This window comes from Equus quagga, chromosome 13, assembly GCF_021613505.1.
Source record: "Equus quagga isolate Etosha38 chromosome 13, UCLA_HA_Equagga_1.0, whole genome shotgun sequence".
NCBI lineage: Eukaryota > Metazoa > Chordata > Mammalia > Perissodactyla > Equidae > Equus > Equus quagga.
Window position 1 is genome coordinate 51343242 of NC_060279.1, and position 20166 is coordinate 51363407.

At 41.1% G+C, this 20166-nt stretch overlaps 1 protein-coding gene across 1 annotated transcript; it reads right to left on the reverse strand.

The window, feature by feature from the left end:
- Positions 1 to 9339: 9339 nt before the first annotated feature.
- On the reverse strand, positions 9340 to 19983 carry LOC124250198 (atherin-like). The gene is made up of 5 exons (XM_046682034.1): positions 19886 to 19983; positions 19287 to 19705; positions 15674 to 15753; positions 14247 to 14311; positions 9340 to 9618 (listed from the first exon to the last, which is right to left on the reverse strand). Exons 1-5 carry the CDS (start codon positions 19981 to 19983, stop codon positions 9573 to 9575), a joined length of 708 nt encoding a protein of 235 aa, XP_046537990.1. The 3' UTR covers positions 9340 to 9572.
- Positions 19984 to 20166: the final 183 nt, after the last annotated feature.

Below are 20166 nucleotides of genomic sequence, written 5' to 3' on the forward strand. Positions count from 1 at the left end.
AAGTTTAATATATAAAAGTCAATTGCTTGCTTACATACCAGCAACGAATAAGTGGAATTTGAAATTAGAAATAAAATATCACTTACATTAGCACCCCCAAAATGAAATTCTTAGGTATAAACCTAACAAAGTATATACAAGATCTATATGAGGAAAACTACAAAACTCTGATGAAAGAAATTGAAAACTTAAATAAATGGAGAGATGTTCCATGTTCATGGACAGGAAGGCTCAATATTATCAAGATGTCAGTTCTTCTCAACCTGATCTATAGATTTAATGCAATCCTAATCGGAATCCCAGCAAGTTATTTTGTGGATACTGACAAACTGATTCTAAAGTCTACATGGAGAGGCCAGAGACCCTATTTTGGGTCAACACAAGATTGAAAGAGAAGAACAAAGTTGGAGGACTGACACTACCCGACTTCAAGACTTACTATAAAGCTACTGTAATCAAGACAGTGTGGTATTGGTGAAAGAACAGACAAATAGATCAACAGAGCAGAATAGAGCCCAGAAATAGACCCACATAAATCTAGTCAACTGATCTTTGACAGAGGAGCAAAGGCCAAGCATGGAGCAGAGAGAGCCTTTTCAACAAATAATGCTGGAGCAAGCGGACATCCACATGCGAAAAAAGGAATCTAGACACAGACTTTATGCCTATTATGAAAATTAACTCAGAATAGGTCACAGACTCAAATGTAAAACATACAAGTATAAAGCTCCTGAAGGACAACAGAAGGTCTCGGTGACCTCGGATTTGATGATGACTTTTCACATACCACCAAAAGCATGATCCATGAGAGAAAGAATTGAGAAGCTGGACTTCATTAAAATGAAACATTTCTGCTCTGTGAAAAACAACGTCAAGAGAATAAGAAGACAAGCCACAGACTGGGAGAAAACATTTGCAAAGACACATGTGATACAGGACTGTTATCCAAAACATACATACTACTCTCAAATCTCAACAATAAGAGAATGATCAACCCAATCAAAACATGGGCCAAAGACCTCAACAGACATCTCCACAAAGAAGATATGGAGATGGCAAATAAGCACATGGGAAGATGCCCCACCCCATATGTCATCAGGGAAATGCCAATTAAAAGAATGATGACATACCAATACCTACCTATTAGAATGGCCAAAATCCCAAACAGTGACACCACCAAATGCTGACAAGGATATGGAGCAACAGGAACTCACATTCATTGCTGCTGGGAATGCAAAGTGGTACGGCCACTTCTGCAAGACAGTTTGGCAGCTTCTTATAAAACTAAATACTCTTACCGTACAATCCAGCAATGACGATTGTTGGTACTTACCCGAAAGAGTGGAAAATTTGTGTCCACACAAAAACCTGCACACAGATGTTTATATCAGTTTTATTCATAATTCTCAAAACTTGGAAGCAACCAAGATGTCCTGCGTTAGGTGAGTGGATAAACTGTGGTACATCCAGACAATGGAATATTATTCAGCCCTAATAAGAAATGAGCTACCAAGCCACAAAAAGACATGGAGGAAACTTAATGCACATTACTAAGTGAAAGAAGCCAATGTGAAAAGGCTACATACTGTTTCATTCTAATTATATGACAGCTGGAAAAGACAAAACTGTGGACAAAGAAAAAGATCAGGGGTTGCTAGGATTAGTGGGAGGAAGGGATGAATAGGAGGAGCTCAGAGAATCGTCAGGGCAGTGAAACTATTTTGCACGATACTGTAATGGTGGGCACACATTATTATACATTCGTCCAAATCCACAGAAAGTACAACACCAAGAGTGGACTATAGCGTAAACCATAGACGTTGGGTGATGATGACGTGTCAATGTAGGTTCATCAATGGTAACAAATGTACCACTCTGGTGGGGGATCTCCTTATTGGGAGGCTGTGCATGTGTGGGGCAGGTGATATCTGGGAAATCTCTGTACCTTCGCTCACTTTTACTGTGAACCAAAACTGCTCTAAAAATAAAGTCTATCAAAGTAAAGAGCTGTGTTCTGTCACAGTCTATGGACCACATTTAGAGTTGTACTGTAGACTGTGGACTTTCGAGGTACAGAGACCTTGATTCCTCAACCCTGTGTCCCCAAGTATCTCTGAGAACAGACTAAGGTGGGGGATTTTGAGAAATTTTAGAATAAAGAATTGACCTAACCTGGTAGAGTCTATGAGAGTAACACTGACCTGATTTGGTAACTGGGGCAAGAGTGATGCCATGAACCAAGATGAAATGTTCAGCAGGGCAGAGACAGAAGGTGGCTCAGGGCAGAACAGACAGCGGAGGGGTGATCAGGAGCTGTCCCACTAGACAGCTGAAACTGAGACAGGGCTCAGGCAAGGGAGCAGTACTGAAGCAGAGGGCAGCGCCCCAGAGAGCAGCAACCTTTGAGGGGCACACCAAGGGAGGGAACCTGCAAAAGCGACAGTCAGGGGCCAAAGAACCCAGGGACAGCAGCATCTCAGAAGCCAAGGACACTGTCACGTGCACAGAGAGGTTAGGTCGGGCGAGATCTAGGCCTTTAGATAACTAGAAGACCAGAGGGCATGGGGACGAATGGCCAGTGAGAGCGGACAAAGCTACCATAAGCACATTTCTACAAACGCATCCTTCTGCAAGCTCGGCAGTTAAGACGGAAAAGATTTCGAGTGGCGCTTAGAGGGAGAGACTAGGTCTAGAGGGCACTTGTAGAACTGGAGTGATTGAGGAAGAGAAATGAAGAGCGGGGATGTTAAGATCCAGAAGAGAGCTAAGAAATCAGGAGAAAATGGAAAAGAGAAAACAAGTGGTTAGCTGGACAGGAGAAGGGATACCCATTCCCCTGAAAAATGAGGGACAGTGGTAAGTAAGGTTGGGCACAGAAACGGTACAGAAATGTGCTGTGGTTTGCTCAAAAAATGATCTAATTTGGTTTTAAAATCAAAAGTCTGCAATAGTTCAGCTTCTCAATGGATGTCAAGGTTTTCAAAGTCAAAATGTGAAGGAAGTACCAAGTTTCAACTTCCTTCTAACTCTAAAACAAGCGTATTCGATCTCAACTCTTTTTGTCCTTATCCTTTTGGGCAACCAAACCATCTTAACTTCTCAGCCCTTCGGGAATAGCCAGGAGCGACTGTCCACACCCGCTCCAGGTTCCTGCCATGAGGAACAGTTCCACCAGCCCCACCTCATCAGGCAGAAAGTCCCAGGAGCCCTGACCCTTTCTTTTTCTTCCTCCTGTGAACATGGCAGTGTCCTCTGGAGGTATAAATGCTCACTATTATGGGATTCCGGAGTCATAAGTTGTCCTCATGAGGTATGTCAATTATATTAAGCAGACACAGACAGGAATATCATAAAAAGCTACCTTCAGGATTTCTAATCTACCAGCTAGACTCTAAACTCTGTGAGGGAGGACCACGCCCACTGTGGCCTCTACTCTGTGGCCCACACTGGCTAGTACCTAAGACCTAGTAGGTGCCAAGTAAGTACTTATGGAATGAATGTTTGAGGTAATAAGATCCAGGTAACAGTCCATACTAATCACTTAAGTATATGTTGTAATTCAAACTCATCAAGTTTCTAAAAACAAAAATATTCTCCAGAGCTTTTTTCTTGGAAATGTTTCACCTCTCTCTCTTTAAATCTCCAGGCACAATTGAAATTTAGTGCACTTAATTCACTGACATGTTTGGGGACAACTACAGCTAGGAACACTCACTTTCCTTCCTTTACACACTTCTGAACCTATGCTTTTCAAAAAAAGCCCTGCCCAGTAATATTGAACAGTTCATCTCAGACTTTCTTTTCACAGGATAATTACAACTGCATCATACAACAATAAAAAATTAACAATGAAAGAAAACACATTTTTTGAGAAATTTGCCCTTTAAGAGAAAAAAAAGTTGCACCAATACGAAAGAATGTTCCCGGCCTGCTGCTAGATTGTGAGTTGCAAGCCCCTTGGATATTCTAGCAGCACCTCCAAAGCAACTGCCCCGCCCACAGAGTGTCTTTTCCCCATCAGACCTGCTTCTCCTCGGCTCCCCGTCTCACACCACCACCGCCACCACCTCATTGCTGAAGGCCTCTGGACAGCCTCGTTGACACGGGACGCCTTTACCTTCGTGCGTCACCAGTCCTCACTCGTCTTACTTCCCGCATCTTAGTGTCCCCCATCAATCCCACAGCCTCGCCCCTTGCCCTGGCCGCTCTCTCGGCTCAGGCAACTGTTCTCTCACCTGAACAATTACTTGCAAAGATCACCTAACTGGTCTCTCACCGTCCCAGCCTGCTGGCCTCCACTGCATCCCACCCGCCACCCAAAAGTGGTATCTCTCAGCACAGAGCTCCTCAGGCGAAGGAAAGATGCAGCCCAAGCTCCCCGGCAGGCACACGAACGCCCTCTGCAGCCTGGCCCCTTTTCCTCTCTCTCTCCCACCTCTGCACGCATCCCTCCTGCAGCTCCCAAACTCCTCGCAGACCCCCAAATGCACCCTGCTGGCCCTTGTGCCTGGCCTGTGCTCCCCCGTGTGAAGCCCTCTTCCTTCAGGGCTCAATTCCAATGCCCCCTTCTCTGGGAGGCCTTCCTTGACCTTGCCCACCCTCTGTCAGGCTCGGTTAGGACTGTGCCCCCGTGGTCCCACAGCACCCAGCCTTTCCCTCTCAGCATGCTGTGCTGAAATGGTCTGTGTATGCCTTGTCTCCACTGTAGATGCTAAAGCTCCAAGCTCCACAAGGGCAAACACGGCATGCTGTTCACCATCTCACCTCCAGGCCTGAGCCCAAAGTGCACTTTGCTGAATTCAGGAAATATGCTGCATTCATATTTAATTCCCAGATTTATCACAATGCTAAAACACAGCAGGTATGCAGAAATAGCAATGAATAAACGAAACATTCTATTGGTTAAAACTCAGTTCTGAGATCAATACACTTTAACTTGCTACTTGTATCCATATTAACTTGTTACTTGTACTTGTATTTGGAGCCAAAATGTTTGTATGACACGTACAGATGGCAAGTAGACATTTATTTCTGACGTCTATAGAATAAAACATTACTAAGAATAGGATTGTGATAGAAGCATCTGTAAATTGAATTTCCAGAATTGGGGACGAGCATCTTCAAGTTGGCAGCATTTGCTTTGGAGTCTAAAGATCCTCATTATCACTTAACAGAAAGTCATTTCATCTTCCTGAGACTCAGTTTCTTCATGTGAAAAACAAGTCTTCTCCAGCTTCAAAAGCCTGCAACTGGAAGTAGCATGCTATTTTTATGCACTGAGTTTGAAAGGTATTTTGAATAAGAAGGCTCCTGGAAAAAATTACATAGTGTCCTAGCACGTCTTGCAGCTGACACTTATTCATACACGAAGTTTAAAGATGGCAAGTGGGTTAAGGTAATTCAGCAATAAGTTGCCCTAAACACATTTTGTGGAGAAAATATACATAAACAATTATAGACAAAATTATAAAGTGCCTGGTGTTTTAAAGGAATACACAGAGAATACAGCAATCACGGCCGAGTCAGGAAGTCTACTGGTAACCAACCTATGATTTGCAGGATTTGTAAAATTTTTTTAAAAAAACTGTCCAAAATTGCACCGTTTTCTTTTCCTTTTATTTTTTTAACTGCTAAACAGTATTACAAGATGATTCCACAATGCCTGGTCATTACATACACTCTGAACTTTCAAGTCACCAACCTTTCACAAAACACAATGCATTTTGGCCTCCTCATTGGCAACGCCATAGAGTTGAGGATATTGGAATCGATATTATTACATTTAAAATCCCGATTATCTTACTTTTGATGCCTTTTGTAACCACTTTGGTCAAATCTATGATTCATATAAATTCAAAGAAACTCTAATAGACCCTTCCATCTCTTCCTTTTTCCAAGGTCTCAAGTTAAAGGGACCTCGGTCATATTAGAGCTTCCTACTTCAGCCCCTAAAATTGCATGCATATTTAGAAAAGGCTCTTCTCTCTCTTACTACCTTGAACACTTTAAGAAAAATGCACAGAAATAGTTGTATTTTTTTAGGTTGCTCAAAATAGTTTCTTAGCAAAGCCATCAGCTCTCTATATAATCTTACAAATGTACTATTCTTTAGGTAACTTTTTATCTATATGAGATCTTGCAATTTTAACTTTGGAGCTCTTCCAAAAGAACTTTAAGTTCTTTTGTTATTTTACGCCTAAAATAAACAAAAATTTTCAAAAGTATTATGGTCTTATAGATAATGCATTTAAGACCCCAGAAAAGTATAAAACATCTTATTCCTTATCAAACATAAAAGGAGGAAAATAATATTCTGTCTTATACATAGACACATACAAACAGATCGAGCTTCATTACCTGAAATATACTTCCAAGCCCTAGTTTTAGGCGGAAGAGTATCCATTTGTTTTTTTACTCAAATCCACATATTTAAATTCAAACATTACTCAAAAAAAAAGCTTGCTGCATTTCTGGCAAGTTCCTAAAACATAGCAAGCTGTTAAATATACTTTGGGGCAGTGACATAGCCCTTTGATGCCCCAGGAAATTCTAGCCAGACCAGATTCCACTGCACTTCCAACCAACCACACTGCAGCTCATCTCCCCTTTCCGATGGGCGCCCTCTCCACATCGCACAGGCGCACAGCGCTCCTGCAGAATTCCAGCCTGCTGCTCTCTGTGAGGCCTGCTCCAGGGTCCCAGCTCCCTGGTCTCTCTCCTGAAGCATGAAGGCTCTGGATTTGTACTAACACATAATCATGTTGGTCTCTCTCTTTTTCTTTTTACTTTTCTCCTCTCCCCACCCCGCAAGCAAAGAGCCATGAAAACCAGGCTAAGAGAAGAGGGACTGTGTTGCTCTTCTTTACTGTTAGCTCCTAGTGCCTAGAACTGCTGGAACCTGGGGCGCTTCCATTGCTGCTTAATGACCAGTGACCACTGATACTTAAAGATTCCAAGTGTACACATATCTTTTATTTAGGTCATTTTTAAGGGCAAGGACTATTTTATTATCTTATGTCATTTATATCACTATGGTCATGACCACAGTGGGCTAAAGGTGAAATTACATTTAGAAGCATTGAAAGATTGAAAGAGCCTAGTGTCTCACTCAAAAAAGCTAAAGATTGATAATATTGGCTTTTGTTAGAAAGATCACCATAACTAGCTAATGATATCCAATGTTTCTAAAAAAGAAATGGAACTGCATCTTCGGTGAGAGTTCTAAAGTCAATATATATGGTAGAAAATAAGAGTAAAAATTACCCTTGAAAATCTTTCCAGTGGGTCTCCCTAGAAATATAGCACAGATGGTTTTGTACATACCTCACTAAGTCTCAGTAAGCATAACAGTATAATTTCCAGGTTTGGAACTAAGCCGTTTCTCCCATTAAGCATCTGTAAAGTAGTTGCATTTTCAGGAGCCATACTAGGAAAAGATACTTTTCGTTTCTTCTTTCCCTCTTTTTCCTACTAAGTGTATAGAGTTGAACTAAATGAGCGTTAAATGCAATTCTACTGAACACAAATTGTAAAGATAATGACTTAATTCTACACACAAAAACTATGGGGGAGAGGACAGTGACAAACGCTAGTCTCTCAATTCAGAAACTATCACAAGGCATTCTGGAATGTCAGGTCTCTGTCAACACCTGGAAAATCCCCCAGTTTTTCCAAGTAACCTGTCAGCTTTGCAACATCTTTTCTATAGTGTATGTCTCCCTTTATTCCATTACACAAACATTTTACCCCAAAAAGAAGCAATTTTTTTCAAAAGCACTACTCAAAAATAAGAACAGAATCTAGGTTGTGGAAAATGTTTTTGGATATCTGGCTACACGTTATTTAAGATAGTCTGTATGTTTTAAAATCATAAACAAATGCAGTTAAAGTAAAAATGCCACAAAAACGTGGATGTCCTCCTTGTCTCCGCTTCCACACACACAGAATCAAGGCGAGTTTCAAAAAGCAGTTCTCTATGTAATTATCAGATGAGCCACAACTGCACTCCTGGGCACTTATCCCAGGGAAATGAAAACTTACATTCACACAAAAACCTGTACAAGAATGTTTACAGCAGTTTTATTCATGATAGTCAAAACCCAAAAACAACACTGAAGCTCCCAACAGCCCCAATGGTGAACGGTTAAACGAACCGTGGGACAACCAGACCACGGAATACTACCCAACACTGAGAAAGAACAAACTCTTCATACAGGCAAGTCGAATCTCCAGAAAATTATGCTGAGAAAAGCCAAAATTCCAAAAGGTTACAAACTATATGATTTCACTTATATAACATTCTTAAAGAAACAAATTATAGAAATGCAGCACAGACTAGTAGTTGCTAGGGTTAAGGTGGGGAGGGGATGAGGGGAGGGCAGGAGAGAAGGGAGTACGCATTTAAAAACGCACTTCAAGGAGTGCTTGTGGTGATGGAAATGTTCTGTATCTGGACTGTATCAATGTCAACGTCCAGGCTGTAATATTACACTAGATATTGCAAGATGTTACTGTTGGGGGAAACTGGGTAAAGTGCAGGGGGACCTCTCCATTCCTTAGTACAACTGCATGTGAAACCTATAATTCTCTCAAAATACAAAGTTTAATTAAAAATAAAAACAGAAATACTCTAGCCTAATAAATTTATTTTGCCACATTGAGATCTGAGCTTAAGAATTCATCACAGCACTTTGACCCTTTGTAAAAACTACAGAAGTGGATGAAGTACAATCTGGGTCACTCACAAAACAGCAACTCCCAGCAGCGTCTACAAGCGTCATCAGCATCTGTGAGTCTGCCCAGCTCCCTCGCCAGGGGCTCTCTCCGGCCAGACAGACCCCTTTCTCAGTGTTCACACCACAGAAGCCGGAGGCCTGCCTGCCACAGAGGAGTCCTTCCGTGTTCCTACAGCTGCCACAAAGGCCACAACAAGGAATTTCCCAATGGCAAGGCAACCTGGCATTATTCTACCCAAATGTAAGAACTCTGTGAAAGAAATGGATGTCAACCTTCTTTATGTAAATCAAACATTCAAACACATAACAAATGCTCTGCCAATTAGGGCAATTTTTTCTGGTATCTGAGTTGAGCTAACAGATTTGTCTCAGGAAGAAATGTTCTATTCCAGGGAGACTAATATGGAGAATAAAATATATATACAGATGCCTTTCAAGTCTTTTTTCTCCCAAGAATATACCAGAGTCATGTTAGAAGGTGATTTTAAACCTACTCTAATAATATCAGATTGCCAGAAGAATTGCTAGGATGGAGAAAGGCATTTTTTAACCCTTTTTTTTCAGGTATAAACATTCGTTCAATCCAATAAAGACATTTTAGAAAAAAATTCAATATATAAAATTGATTTAATTTTTTCTATACTTTTGACTAAAACAGAAAATGGTGATACTCTACAATACTAAGCATTTCAAATAAAAGTGGTGATCAAGAAAAACATAACCTTCTTCTGCATGACAACTGAGGATTTTAATTGGAAAAATGCTGTAGTCTATAAATAGGAACATCCAAACATATTTAAACCACTTGAGCACTTGATTTTTCCATGTCCTTTGCATCTAGAATGAACAGACCACAGGAAATTTCAAAGACCGATAGCTGAATCTAAAAGGAAAAAAAAAAATCCATTTAGTTGTCACGATCACTGTCACCATCAATCCCTAATATCTTATACTTCACCGACCGCACTTAACTTCGCCGCGCTGCTTCATGCTAGGGGAAGACAAATCACTAATCAATTCTGTACACTAATTAAAAATGCTACCTTTAGGAGGCATTTTAATAACTTCGTAATAGGGGTGAGTATTTCCTCTAAATGCTTATTTTAAAACATTTTGATAACACATTAGTGAGGGCACACGGAACATTTGCAAACACTTAAAGCTACAGTCTCCATAAACTATCAAATTGCTCCCCAAAAGTGGTGGTACAATTCCGCAACTGGCTGAGGTCACGTGGAAAATAGAATTATATGCTAATTTGTTTCTATATTAAGTTATCATCGGAGGTCAGACCAAACACAGTAAAATGAATTCTGGAAAAAAATTAACTAAGTAGATCGGTATGTACCGTATCAAAGTCAACTATTTATCTTAATAGATACAAATACAAGAAAGACTTTTAAGACAAGGGCATTTTCTCCTTTTCAAAAAATAAATGTTTTAACCAACCCCAGGCAATAACTTGCATGATTTAAAAACACTTTACATAAATAGTTTTTCCCTAAAGGAGAACAAGGGCAGGACATTCTTTTCAAGGGGAGAAAAGAAACGGAGAAGGGCATAGTATCCAAAAGAGAAGAATTTCCCCAGAAAAAGCTTTACTTTATCTACACATTTATTAAATTTAATTCACGTAAATAGGTCTACACATGTACTGTGAAATGAACACACGGGATTAAAGGAACGATGGGGTCACGAGGTGCTGACTGTAACACAGTTATTATTTTACTTCAAGATAAACTGGATGACAACACAGATGCTTTCCTGAGCGTGGATTTGTCTGAAGAAATTTGTTTTATTTTAAAAAACTATTGAGGGAAAATCTTGGTCCCTTTTTCTCCCACAGGGCTAGCTATGGATGGGCCTGCTCCTTGGGCGAGGTCTGTGGACGCTCCATCCACTCAGAACTACACACTAAATGAACGGCTGAAGAATCTGGGCTACCGGTTTCATATATGATGATGGTGCATCCCTCATATTTTTATTTTCAAATATCCTTTCATAGAAAAAGGGAAAGGATTTGGGGAGGGGCGACAAAGAAATGAACTCCCACAGCATTTGAAACCAGGGGACCAGGAGATTTGCTCAAGCAGCCAGCTTCCTGCAGGACAGAAAGCAGGGGAGGGACAGAGAGCGTCTGTGTCATGCCCTTAGGCAAATTCCGGGGAAAAAGAAAACAGTATTTTTTGTTCTACAGTTCATCCTTTTTTCCATTAAAAGTATGTTTATATTTTTCATTTTATTGCAACATGTCCAATGCCACGCTCCAAGAGAACTAGCACTCACAAGGAGCCATCTGAATTTCCTTTAAATCACAACTCATTCTTAATTTCTAAAGAGACTTTACCTATTGCTTTTAGTAAGATTTTATTACTATTAGTTATAAAATATGCTAGGCTCCCATGAAACGTCAGTCTGACATCCTGCTCACATGCCTACTTTTCTGCTATATATCACCGGCATCGTTTACCCTATCTTGTCCTCACCGACTTAGATATGGAGATACATATTCAGGCATAGAATCTTCAGGTTCCTTGAGGGACTATAAAATAAAGCTATATACTTCCCTATCATTCTCATTTGAAGGACCTTATGTATTGGGATCTTAATCCATAAAAAGTTGAGAATTACATTAAAAAAGGGAGAAAATTCCGACAAAAATAAAAACATGCACTGATGCCTAAAACATCATGACGTAAGTACATTAATCTTCATTCCCACTGAGAGCAATCTGATGTCCCGGGACTGGGGACTATTCCACCATGAAATACGGCACATTAAATACTACAATAACCCATTTGAGATGTCTTAAGATAATTACTATGTCATCTACAAATGACTGTACATATAGTTCTATTTTAATATTCATTACTGGAGGTTCCAATGTAAAATACGTTGAAATGGAAAAAATATTCAATCAGTTAAAGATAAGATCAAGCAAACCAGTAGCCATTCTATGACTAAAGTAAGACTCCAAATAAGATTTGAAAAAGAATCGATAAAAGCAAGGGCAAAATATTTGGACCCTGGTTATCACAAACAACCTATCATTCCTGATGGTTTGCACAGAAGACTCCTCTCCACCAGCTAGCTGAAAAGAATGAAAAGCTTCTTAGAACCAGCTAAAAAGAAAGTCTTTACCATGCTCCTTGAAAAAGCTCATTTTCACATTACTCAGGCTTCATTATGCTAAATCAATATTCGTTTAGTCACTGGGGTTATTGACATATTTTAAAATAAAAGTATACCCTTCAGCTACTGCACTCATTACAGGTAATTTGTCTTGTCAGAGAGCAGGGAATATTATCCTAGTCTTTCAGGGGCTGACAGCCCATGGAAATACCTCCCCATGGTTACAACTGTAAATAATTTTAAGGTAAAATATTGAAAAATCAATGACTGTTTCCTACAATCTGTCACAAACAAATCAATCATAATCTGTACTGCCAGAGAGTATGACGTGAAGGAGACGGGAGCAGATGCAATGCTTGGCTGGAATCTCTCATTTCAGAATCACTTCACATAATGGTGTCATCATTTAAACACTTAACAGTCAGTGCAACTGCCACTGTAACATCCAGTTGTACAAAACCACAAGGAGGGGGAGGAGAAAATGCCATCACTATTATGTTAACAAACATTTAATTTAAATGGTTGCTGCATTAGTAAAGTCCAGCTGAAAACAGTTTTACCTGCCTCCTTTCACAGTCCTAAATTAATCAAAGCTGATTTTTTATGTACTACTGCTTAATAAATCAGCCCATGACTCAAAATTTGACTCTCTAAAGCACATATACCTTTTATTTTAAAAGTCCATTATAGAGAATAAAATTTGGAATTAATAAATAAGACACTTGGGTTGTAGAATATCTATAATTCTATCTATATAACACAGACAAAAGATAGTGTCATAGATGTCAAGATTATACTTTTAAAGTAGGTTTAAAGGTCTCAGTTACCCAGATATTAAATTTTATTCTTTCTTTATATTAATACACATTACATTTCAATTTTGCAATATTGTAGCATATTTTAAGATGACCAGCAAGACCTGGTCAATTCGAAAGTACCCTTGCATTCCATACACAAGCTGTACCGTAGACTGATATTTTAAAAGCTGGAGTAATAACCCAAGTATATGAGGTGTAAAAGTTGGTCAAGGTCATAATATTGAATTGTTTTGCAAATGTAAACTGCTTTCCAAGTAATCACTTTGATATCATCATTTTTTCTAGGCTCCACTTTAATGGCTTCCTCAGCTGCTTATAACCTCTGCCCAGGCATTAATGAAAGAATTTGAGCTTGGTATATTTCCCCTTGCTGCTGTGTTAACCAAAAACATTATTTGATTTAAAGAGTCTTTTTCCCGAAGGTTTTTGTTTTTAAATGTATATTGGCCTTTTGAATGGAAGAAACTGATTTTAGCCACCACATTGCTTACCATTTCCTAACTGTATAATTAGACACCATGAAGCCCTTTATTGTTCTATTAATATCCATCCAATAGATACAGTTCAGGGAGTAGTTATTTTTGTTTACTAGAAAAGTATATTGTTTTTCTTAAAAAGGAAAAAAAATAGATATAAATACGAGTACACAATTTAAGCCTGCATAAACATTCTTAGACACAGTAATTGGTCTTTTATAAAAGGGTTTTACTCTGTTTTCAATTTAACCTGCATATGCAATATGGCGACATAGCATAAGAAGATAAAAGCTTTTCTTATTGATACAAATTGAACGTAACTGTTGTTCCTCAAGACTCTTAGATTCATTCTTTAACACCAACATTAGGTTTTTGAAACTGAAAAAGCACATGGGTAAATATCAAAGACATCGTCCAGAATAAAGCAGCTTCCATTCCACGAGAATCCTGGTGACAGCTGCAAAGGAAGCAGCAAGCCAACCCAGCGAGAGGAGAGGGAAGTGTCACCGTAGCCCAGGATGACACGAAAAATGGACAGGGACCTAAAGCTGTGAACCCGGAAAAGCACCATGTGTACCAGCTCCCGGCCTCCAGCCCACGGGAGCCGCCCAGGCTGGGCCTAGCTCACTCCCTGGCAGAGCTCTGCAACCAGTTGTCCACCACCAAGGCTCCCACTCAGAGTCTGGCTGTGGCCGCCAGGAAATGGCCCTGCAGAGCGCAATCCCCCAGAGAAGGCACGAAGCCTGGGAGGGCGACCAGGACGGCTGAGCAACACGCTAGCTGCACGTACCGTACGTCCACCAGGCGGAAAGGAAAGCCAGCAGAACTGCGCGGGCCTCGATCACAGGCCGCGTTCTCAGAAAGCAGCTATTTTAAGGGTGCTGAGCACGCCTAGATGAGATTCCTCAGCTCTCCCAACACAGCCCAGAGCCCTCGAGAAGCAGCTCACAAACTCCGTGCGGGAAAATCACACCGTTTTCATACCCCGAATTTAAAGAAACTGCTGTGTACTAGATAAAGTTCTTATATGTAATAAAGGCTCGGGATTACAGAGGAAAGAATTCTTTTAAAAGAGATAATATTACCTCCCTATCTTCAGAATCTCCTCCTTCCACAGCCAGTACAGTAGCTCCATTATGAACTGTAGGTTCTTAAAAAGAAAAACAGCAATAGTTAGCTTCATCTTTCCCACCACTTCCTTCCTTCACGGAATTACAATTTAATTACCAATACTTCAATTGATTTATTCCTGAATGATACATTTCTCAAAAAGCATACTCTAGCTGTTTCCACTAGAGAACGTTTAGTACAACCTTCTCAATTAATCAACCGTGATCCATTACTGTTGAAAGCACGTTTTCTTCATATTTTCAAAAGAGTGGGGAACCCCACACCTATTTTATTTAAAAGAATTAGTTTTAATACTTTGAATACTATTAATACACATGAAATATGAATGAATAATAAATTTTGGTGGACAACAGATAAAAAACTCAACCAATTTGTTTACATGTTTAGATTTTTTCCTATGTTTATCCTTAGGAAGAAAAAAACCCCCAATCTTCCTGTCTTTGAAATTCAACTTTACACGTGGTTAAAAACAAAAAGACTGAGCTTAAAGGCAAACAAAGAGAAATCAGGTTGCTCACTGCTTAATATTTTCTTTCTATCTGTGCTGTATATTTTCTAACTTGCTGTAATGCTTGAGCTCTTGGTCAGACGTGAAACCTCTTCTCCATATGACTCAGTGATAGGGAACATAACTAGTTTAAAAACAATTACACCTTGCTTCCCAGTACATTAGAAATCACTTTAACGCCTCTGAAAGTATTCACAGAGAAGCATTCGGTCTACTGCAGGCTGTACTAACTAGAGTTGGCTTCCATAAAATTACTTTTTTTGGCCATACAACCATCTTTTTTACTTAACAAAATGTTCTCTATCACTACACCCAGTTCCTTGCTCTCCTCACTAGACAACATGAATATTCTGCAAAGTAATTTCTTCTCATAGCTTTTCTCATCTCACCTTATTTTGATGAGAAATGACAAGTTTTACACACACCTGGGCACTCTGTCACTAAGAGAGTTTGGTGCCTATGACTGAAGCTGATACTCCCACTAAATTTATTCTTAAAAGAACTGGGTAATGAAAATAATCAAAAACTGTAATTTGGTATAAATAGATTATTTCCTTTAAGTAACAATTCTGTTTCTATAAAATATCATAACCTTAGTCTTGATTTTTATGAAAAGCACTGAGTTTATAAATTTCACTTCCCAACGATATCATTAAAAATAAATTATTCACTGGATTTCCATGAATCAAAAATTTTCTATTTATGGAACCTTTGTTTAATGCATTAATAAAATTTTAATAATCAAAGGCCTCAAGTGACAATCTCTACATTCTGTACTTAGTCCCTATTACCAACATAAATACTTTGGTAAAACCAACACGGATGTTACTTTGGGTTTACTCCACACACAGCACACCATGTGCACACACTCACTTGTGGAGGAGCCTGGGGAGGTGCAAGGACAAATTTCAGCCAACATCTGGAGGAACCCCAGAGTCCAGAAGTGAACTTAGCTGAAAACATCCAAATATATTATAGAAGCATCATACTTATCACCTACACAGAAAATGGAAATTATTCTGTTTAAGGAAAACACAGAAGACTAGTTAAATACTTTGGGGATACTAGATATGAATATCTAATCTAATTTTCTCCAAGGTATCACTCCATATTACTGCAAATAAACAAATAAAGGCTGTATCAAGGTGTGGAATATCATTAGCCTGAGAAAAGGCTAGAAAAATGGATTATATAAATGACAACTGCAGGAGAAAATTATATTCCCTTCTCCCGAACAAATGTGAAGTGCATCCTTACTAATAAAGACGCAAACTCAAACTACATTAGAATATACTGGTTTTCAATTCTGAAGCATCTAAGTTAATTTGCCAAGCTGAACTGGTACTTAGATATGTTCTAGCTATAAAAATACTGCAGATTTATGCAGAAATAAGTCATGAGTATCACACTTTACAGCAATGCTGTGAAAGCAAATCAGAGTCATTATTGGATGAGAAAAAAAATAATTCCAAGATTTTATATCTTCTTGGAGTTGCATCAGCTGCTAGTCTATTAAGAACAATTATTCTCTATAAAACGGCTAACAATTATACTAAAAAGATGTTAAAAATACAGAAGCCAACACAATGTAGAAATTGAAGGAAATATACAAAGATACTGAGGTACCAGTAAACAAAACAGGCTGTGCTATCTCAGAGTTAAAGCATTATTCCAAAATATGATAGTGTTTTCATACTCTATTTTAAAGAACATGTTTAATTCACTCAGGAGCATATGATTTCACTTAATTGCACATTATCAACTGGAGAACACAAATTTTTCCTAGGATTTCTATAATGCAAAAATATATTCACAATTATTTGGCTTTATTCATTAAAACAGATGATAGGTAATTAGCTCATATTCCCTATTTCATTTCTTTGAACACAGCACATCAAATGTGAAAATACTACATGGATGACAGCAGAGGATGCTGATCTTTGCTGCTAGAAAAAGAGGTTGATGGGGGAGCTGGGGGATAAGTGAAACAATTATCTCAAAATTAATGCTCGTGTTTTAGTTTCACCAAACAAATCTAAATAAGTCTTTCTTTGATTTTGGTCTGCCATGTAATTCTAGCCAGCTAATTATCCTTGGACTCACAAATGAGCTGTGACTCCACACCTGGCTTGTCCGATCATACGCCTATGGCCTCCTCCACTTTCATTTCCTCTTGCTACAATAAGTTTCAATATTAAAGAAAAACATTCACACATCTTACATACACACTGATGGACAGCCAGCTTCCAGGAAATCGTGAGCTACAAAGAGAGGGGGGAAATCTTAACGCAATACTTATGTTAAAGGGTATTAGGTGCTGGGTAAGCCAACGGTAATATAATCAACCACATCCGTCTTGCTATTGTTTTTGCATTCAGAGATTTGAAGGACAGGACAGTAATATTATTTTAGTGCTCGCCCAGGTTATGATTCAGATCCCTATACTAATAAGAGGCTAAATGCACGGTCTTTCCTTGCTCATCAATTCAAATTGGCAGAATAATATTTTGGAAGAAATAAAACAGTTTCCTTCTATTTCTGGAAATAAAAAACAAGGCACTCCATAAACAAGGTAGCTAGGTACTTGATGATATGAAAAAAGAAACTGTTTTAGATCATTAAAACATTCCAGGAGACTGCTTTCCAAAAAATGAAGTGGCATAAATTTCTCATATATTTTCCTTTTTATTGTGTCCCTGTTTCTGCACATTAAGCATGCTTTCCTCTTTAGATTTACTCTGAACGCTACTAAACGTTTGCTTAATAACATGCTGCCCTACTTCTGCTTTTCTTTCTAAATTAGTCACCATTATTCCACAAAGATAGAGCACAAAGAAAGCCGACAAAGGCACTGCCAAAAAGCCACAAGTAGTATTAGTACATGCCAGAACGCTTAACATTAAACTATCATTTCTCTCTAAAAGTCCTGTTGCCAAAGTGCTCACAAAATCTGGAAGCTCAAAGACACGTTTCGAGTGTAATTAAATTCTCCAAAAGCAAAACTGTACAAAAATATGCCGCCCTTCTTATGTCACCATTTTATAGACAACATTTTCTCAGGATCTTAATTAAGATAACGATGCACACCTGTGTCAACATTCTCTGGCAAGACAGCCTTATCAATCATAATCCTTTAAGTACACGCCAAAACAGCAAAGCGATATGACAGGAACAATCTGTTGCCTTTCCTAGGGTGGTGGTGTGTCTCTCCCACAAGGAGGATGAGATCTGTAAAATACAGCAGCCCTACTTTTATGAGTCTTTAAAGTTTTAACTGTAAACAGTTATTACACTAAATAAACAGGAATAACCTCTTTTGCACTTGATTTAAACAATGACAACTGCACAGCCAAAACTCCAAGGGCAAGCTCTCAGCCATGTCTTGGCAATACAATTGTGGATCTTATTTGAAAGCTTTAAATTTTAAGAGTTGTGCATGATTGGATCGTTGCAGACATGACAAACCAATAAACCCTTAGCAAGTTTAAAAAAAAATCAGAATTGTTTGAAGTCCTACGTTAAAAACAACCAGGGCATACCTATCCCTAGTCTAAGTTAAAATGTTCAGAAAGATACAAATGCAATACTAAGCCAAAAAAAAAAAAAAACAAAAAAACAAACAGTCCTTTTGGTAACCTGGCATACGAGAGAAGAGAGCTCCCACCTCTGCTGGGGAGAAGGCTTCAGTGATCAGAGCCCAGGGAACTTCTGCTAACAAGTAAGCACGTTCCCAAACGGGAAAGCTGATGGACAAACTGGGAAGAAGAGGCGGAGAGGGGAAGATATCGTCACCACTACCAAAATAAAAAGTTAAAACCTCGTGCTGAGCAGCAAAAACGTGAAAGCTTTTACATGAAAACGGAGAAAACCCGCCAGATGCTATCTGAATCCCGTCTGCCTGCTAATGATCAGTTCTTCCCTTTCACGTATTAACACAAGTCTATCTCAGACGCCGGCGGCCGCGGCCAGCCGAGCAGCAGAGCCATCAATGTGCAAATAAAGCAGAAAATAGAGACATCCTTAAGAAATGAGTCTTAAATTTGACGTAGAGCGGAGGTGACAACCACAGCAACACAACCATAAATTCTCAATGCTTCAGTATCTTTCAGGATTCTCTCCAGTCCTCCCCGACACCAAAAAGAAGACAGTAAAAAGGAAGGGGTGGGGGAGAGGGGAGGGGGGCAGAGCCCAGCGGCCCAGAGTGGCAGGATGATGTAATGAGGATGTCTGTGTGACAGACTCGGATTCTCGGTGGCACAAACCTCCATGGCTCCATTTCAGAAACCAGCATCCTGGACGAGAGCCGAGAGGGTGAAGCCGCCGCGCGTGGATGGAGGGGACACGCCCACGCGCGCCCGCCCGGGGACCGCGACAGCAGGAGAGGCCCGCCCTGCACGCCCGCGGGCCGTGCCCACGGGGCGCCCGGCGGCGTCCATCGGGGCCACGCGGGGACGCGGATGCGCCGGCACGGGGGACGCGGGCTCACCTCTCCTCCGCCGCGCGGGCCGCGGGCCGCGGACGCTCCCTCGTGGCTGGCGCGAGCTCCCGGCGGGCGGCGCGCGCGGGCCGCTACCGACCGTTACCGCGAGGGGCTGCGCCGGCGGCGGCGGCGGCGGGCGGAGCCGAGGGCGGGCGCTGCGGGCTGAGGGGCCGCGAGAGGCGGGAGGAAGGAGCAGGGAGGACACGCTTGGGGCGCTGCCCGCGCCCGCCGGGCCTGGGCCGAGCCGGGAGACAGCCGCCACCGGCCGGCGGCGCGCTCCCTCCCGCTCGGGCCGTCCGGGCCGCGCGGCCTCGCCCACTCGGCCGACTGGCAGCCGCCTGCGCCCGGCCGTGCCCGCCGCAGCCACCACGGGCTTCCCGTCTCCATGACAATAGCGCGCCGACGCCCCGCCCCGCCCCTCGGCGCTACCACTCGGAGGGAAGGGGACTTACGTCGCCGGAGGGCGGGGCCAATCGAGGCCAGCGTCCAATTAGAGGTGGAGGTTGGGAGGGATGGGGCGGGGCGGACCAGGAGCTTCACGGAGAATGTCCGCTTGAGGGGCGGAGCCTGGAGGAGTGACGGCGGGGAGGAGTCAGCGCGCGTGCGTGAAGTCGCGCTGCCCAGCGAGTGCGAGGGTGCGGGGTGGGTAAGGGTGCGGGGTCTGGGGCTCGGGAAATAAAGCGTATCTCATCTGCGGAGCCATTGCGAGAAACTTTGTGTAGAGTCATGCTTGAGCGTGCGCGGGACCCCACCATGAAAGGCCACAATGTCCCTGATATACTGAGCTCCAGCGGAGTGCCCAACACTGTGCCAACCCCTGTCCTGGTTCACCAGCGCCCCTGTCTGTCCCGGAGTTCGAGTGCGTCTGTGGCTTCTGTGGCGGGTG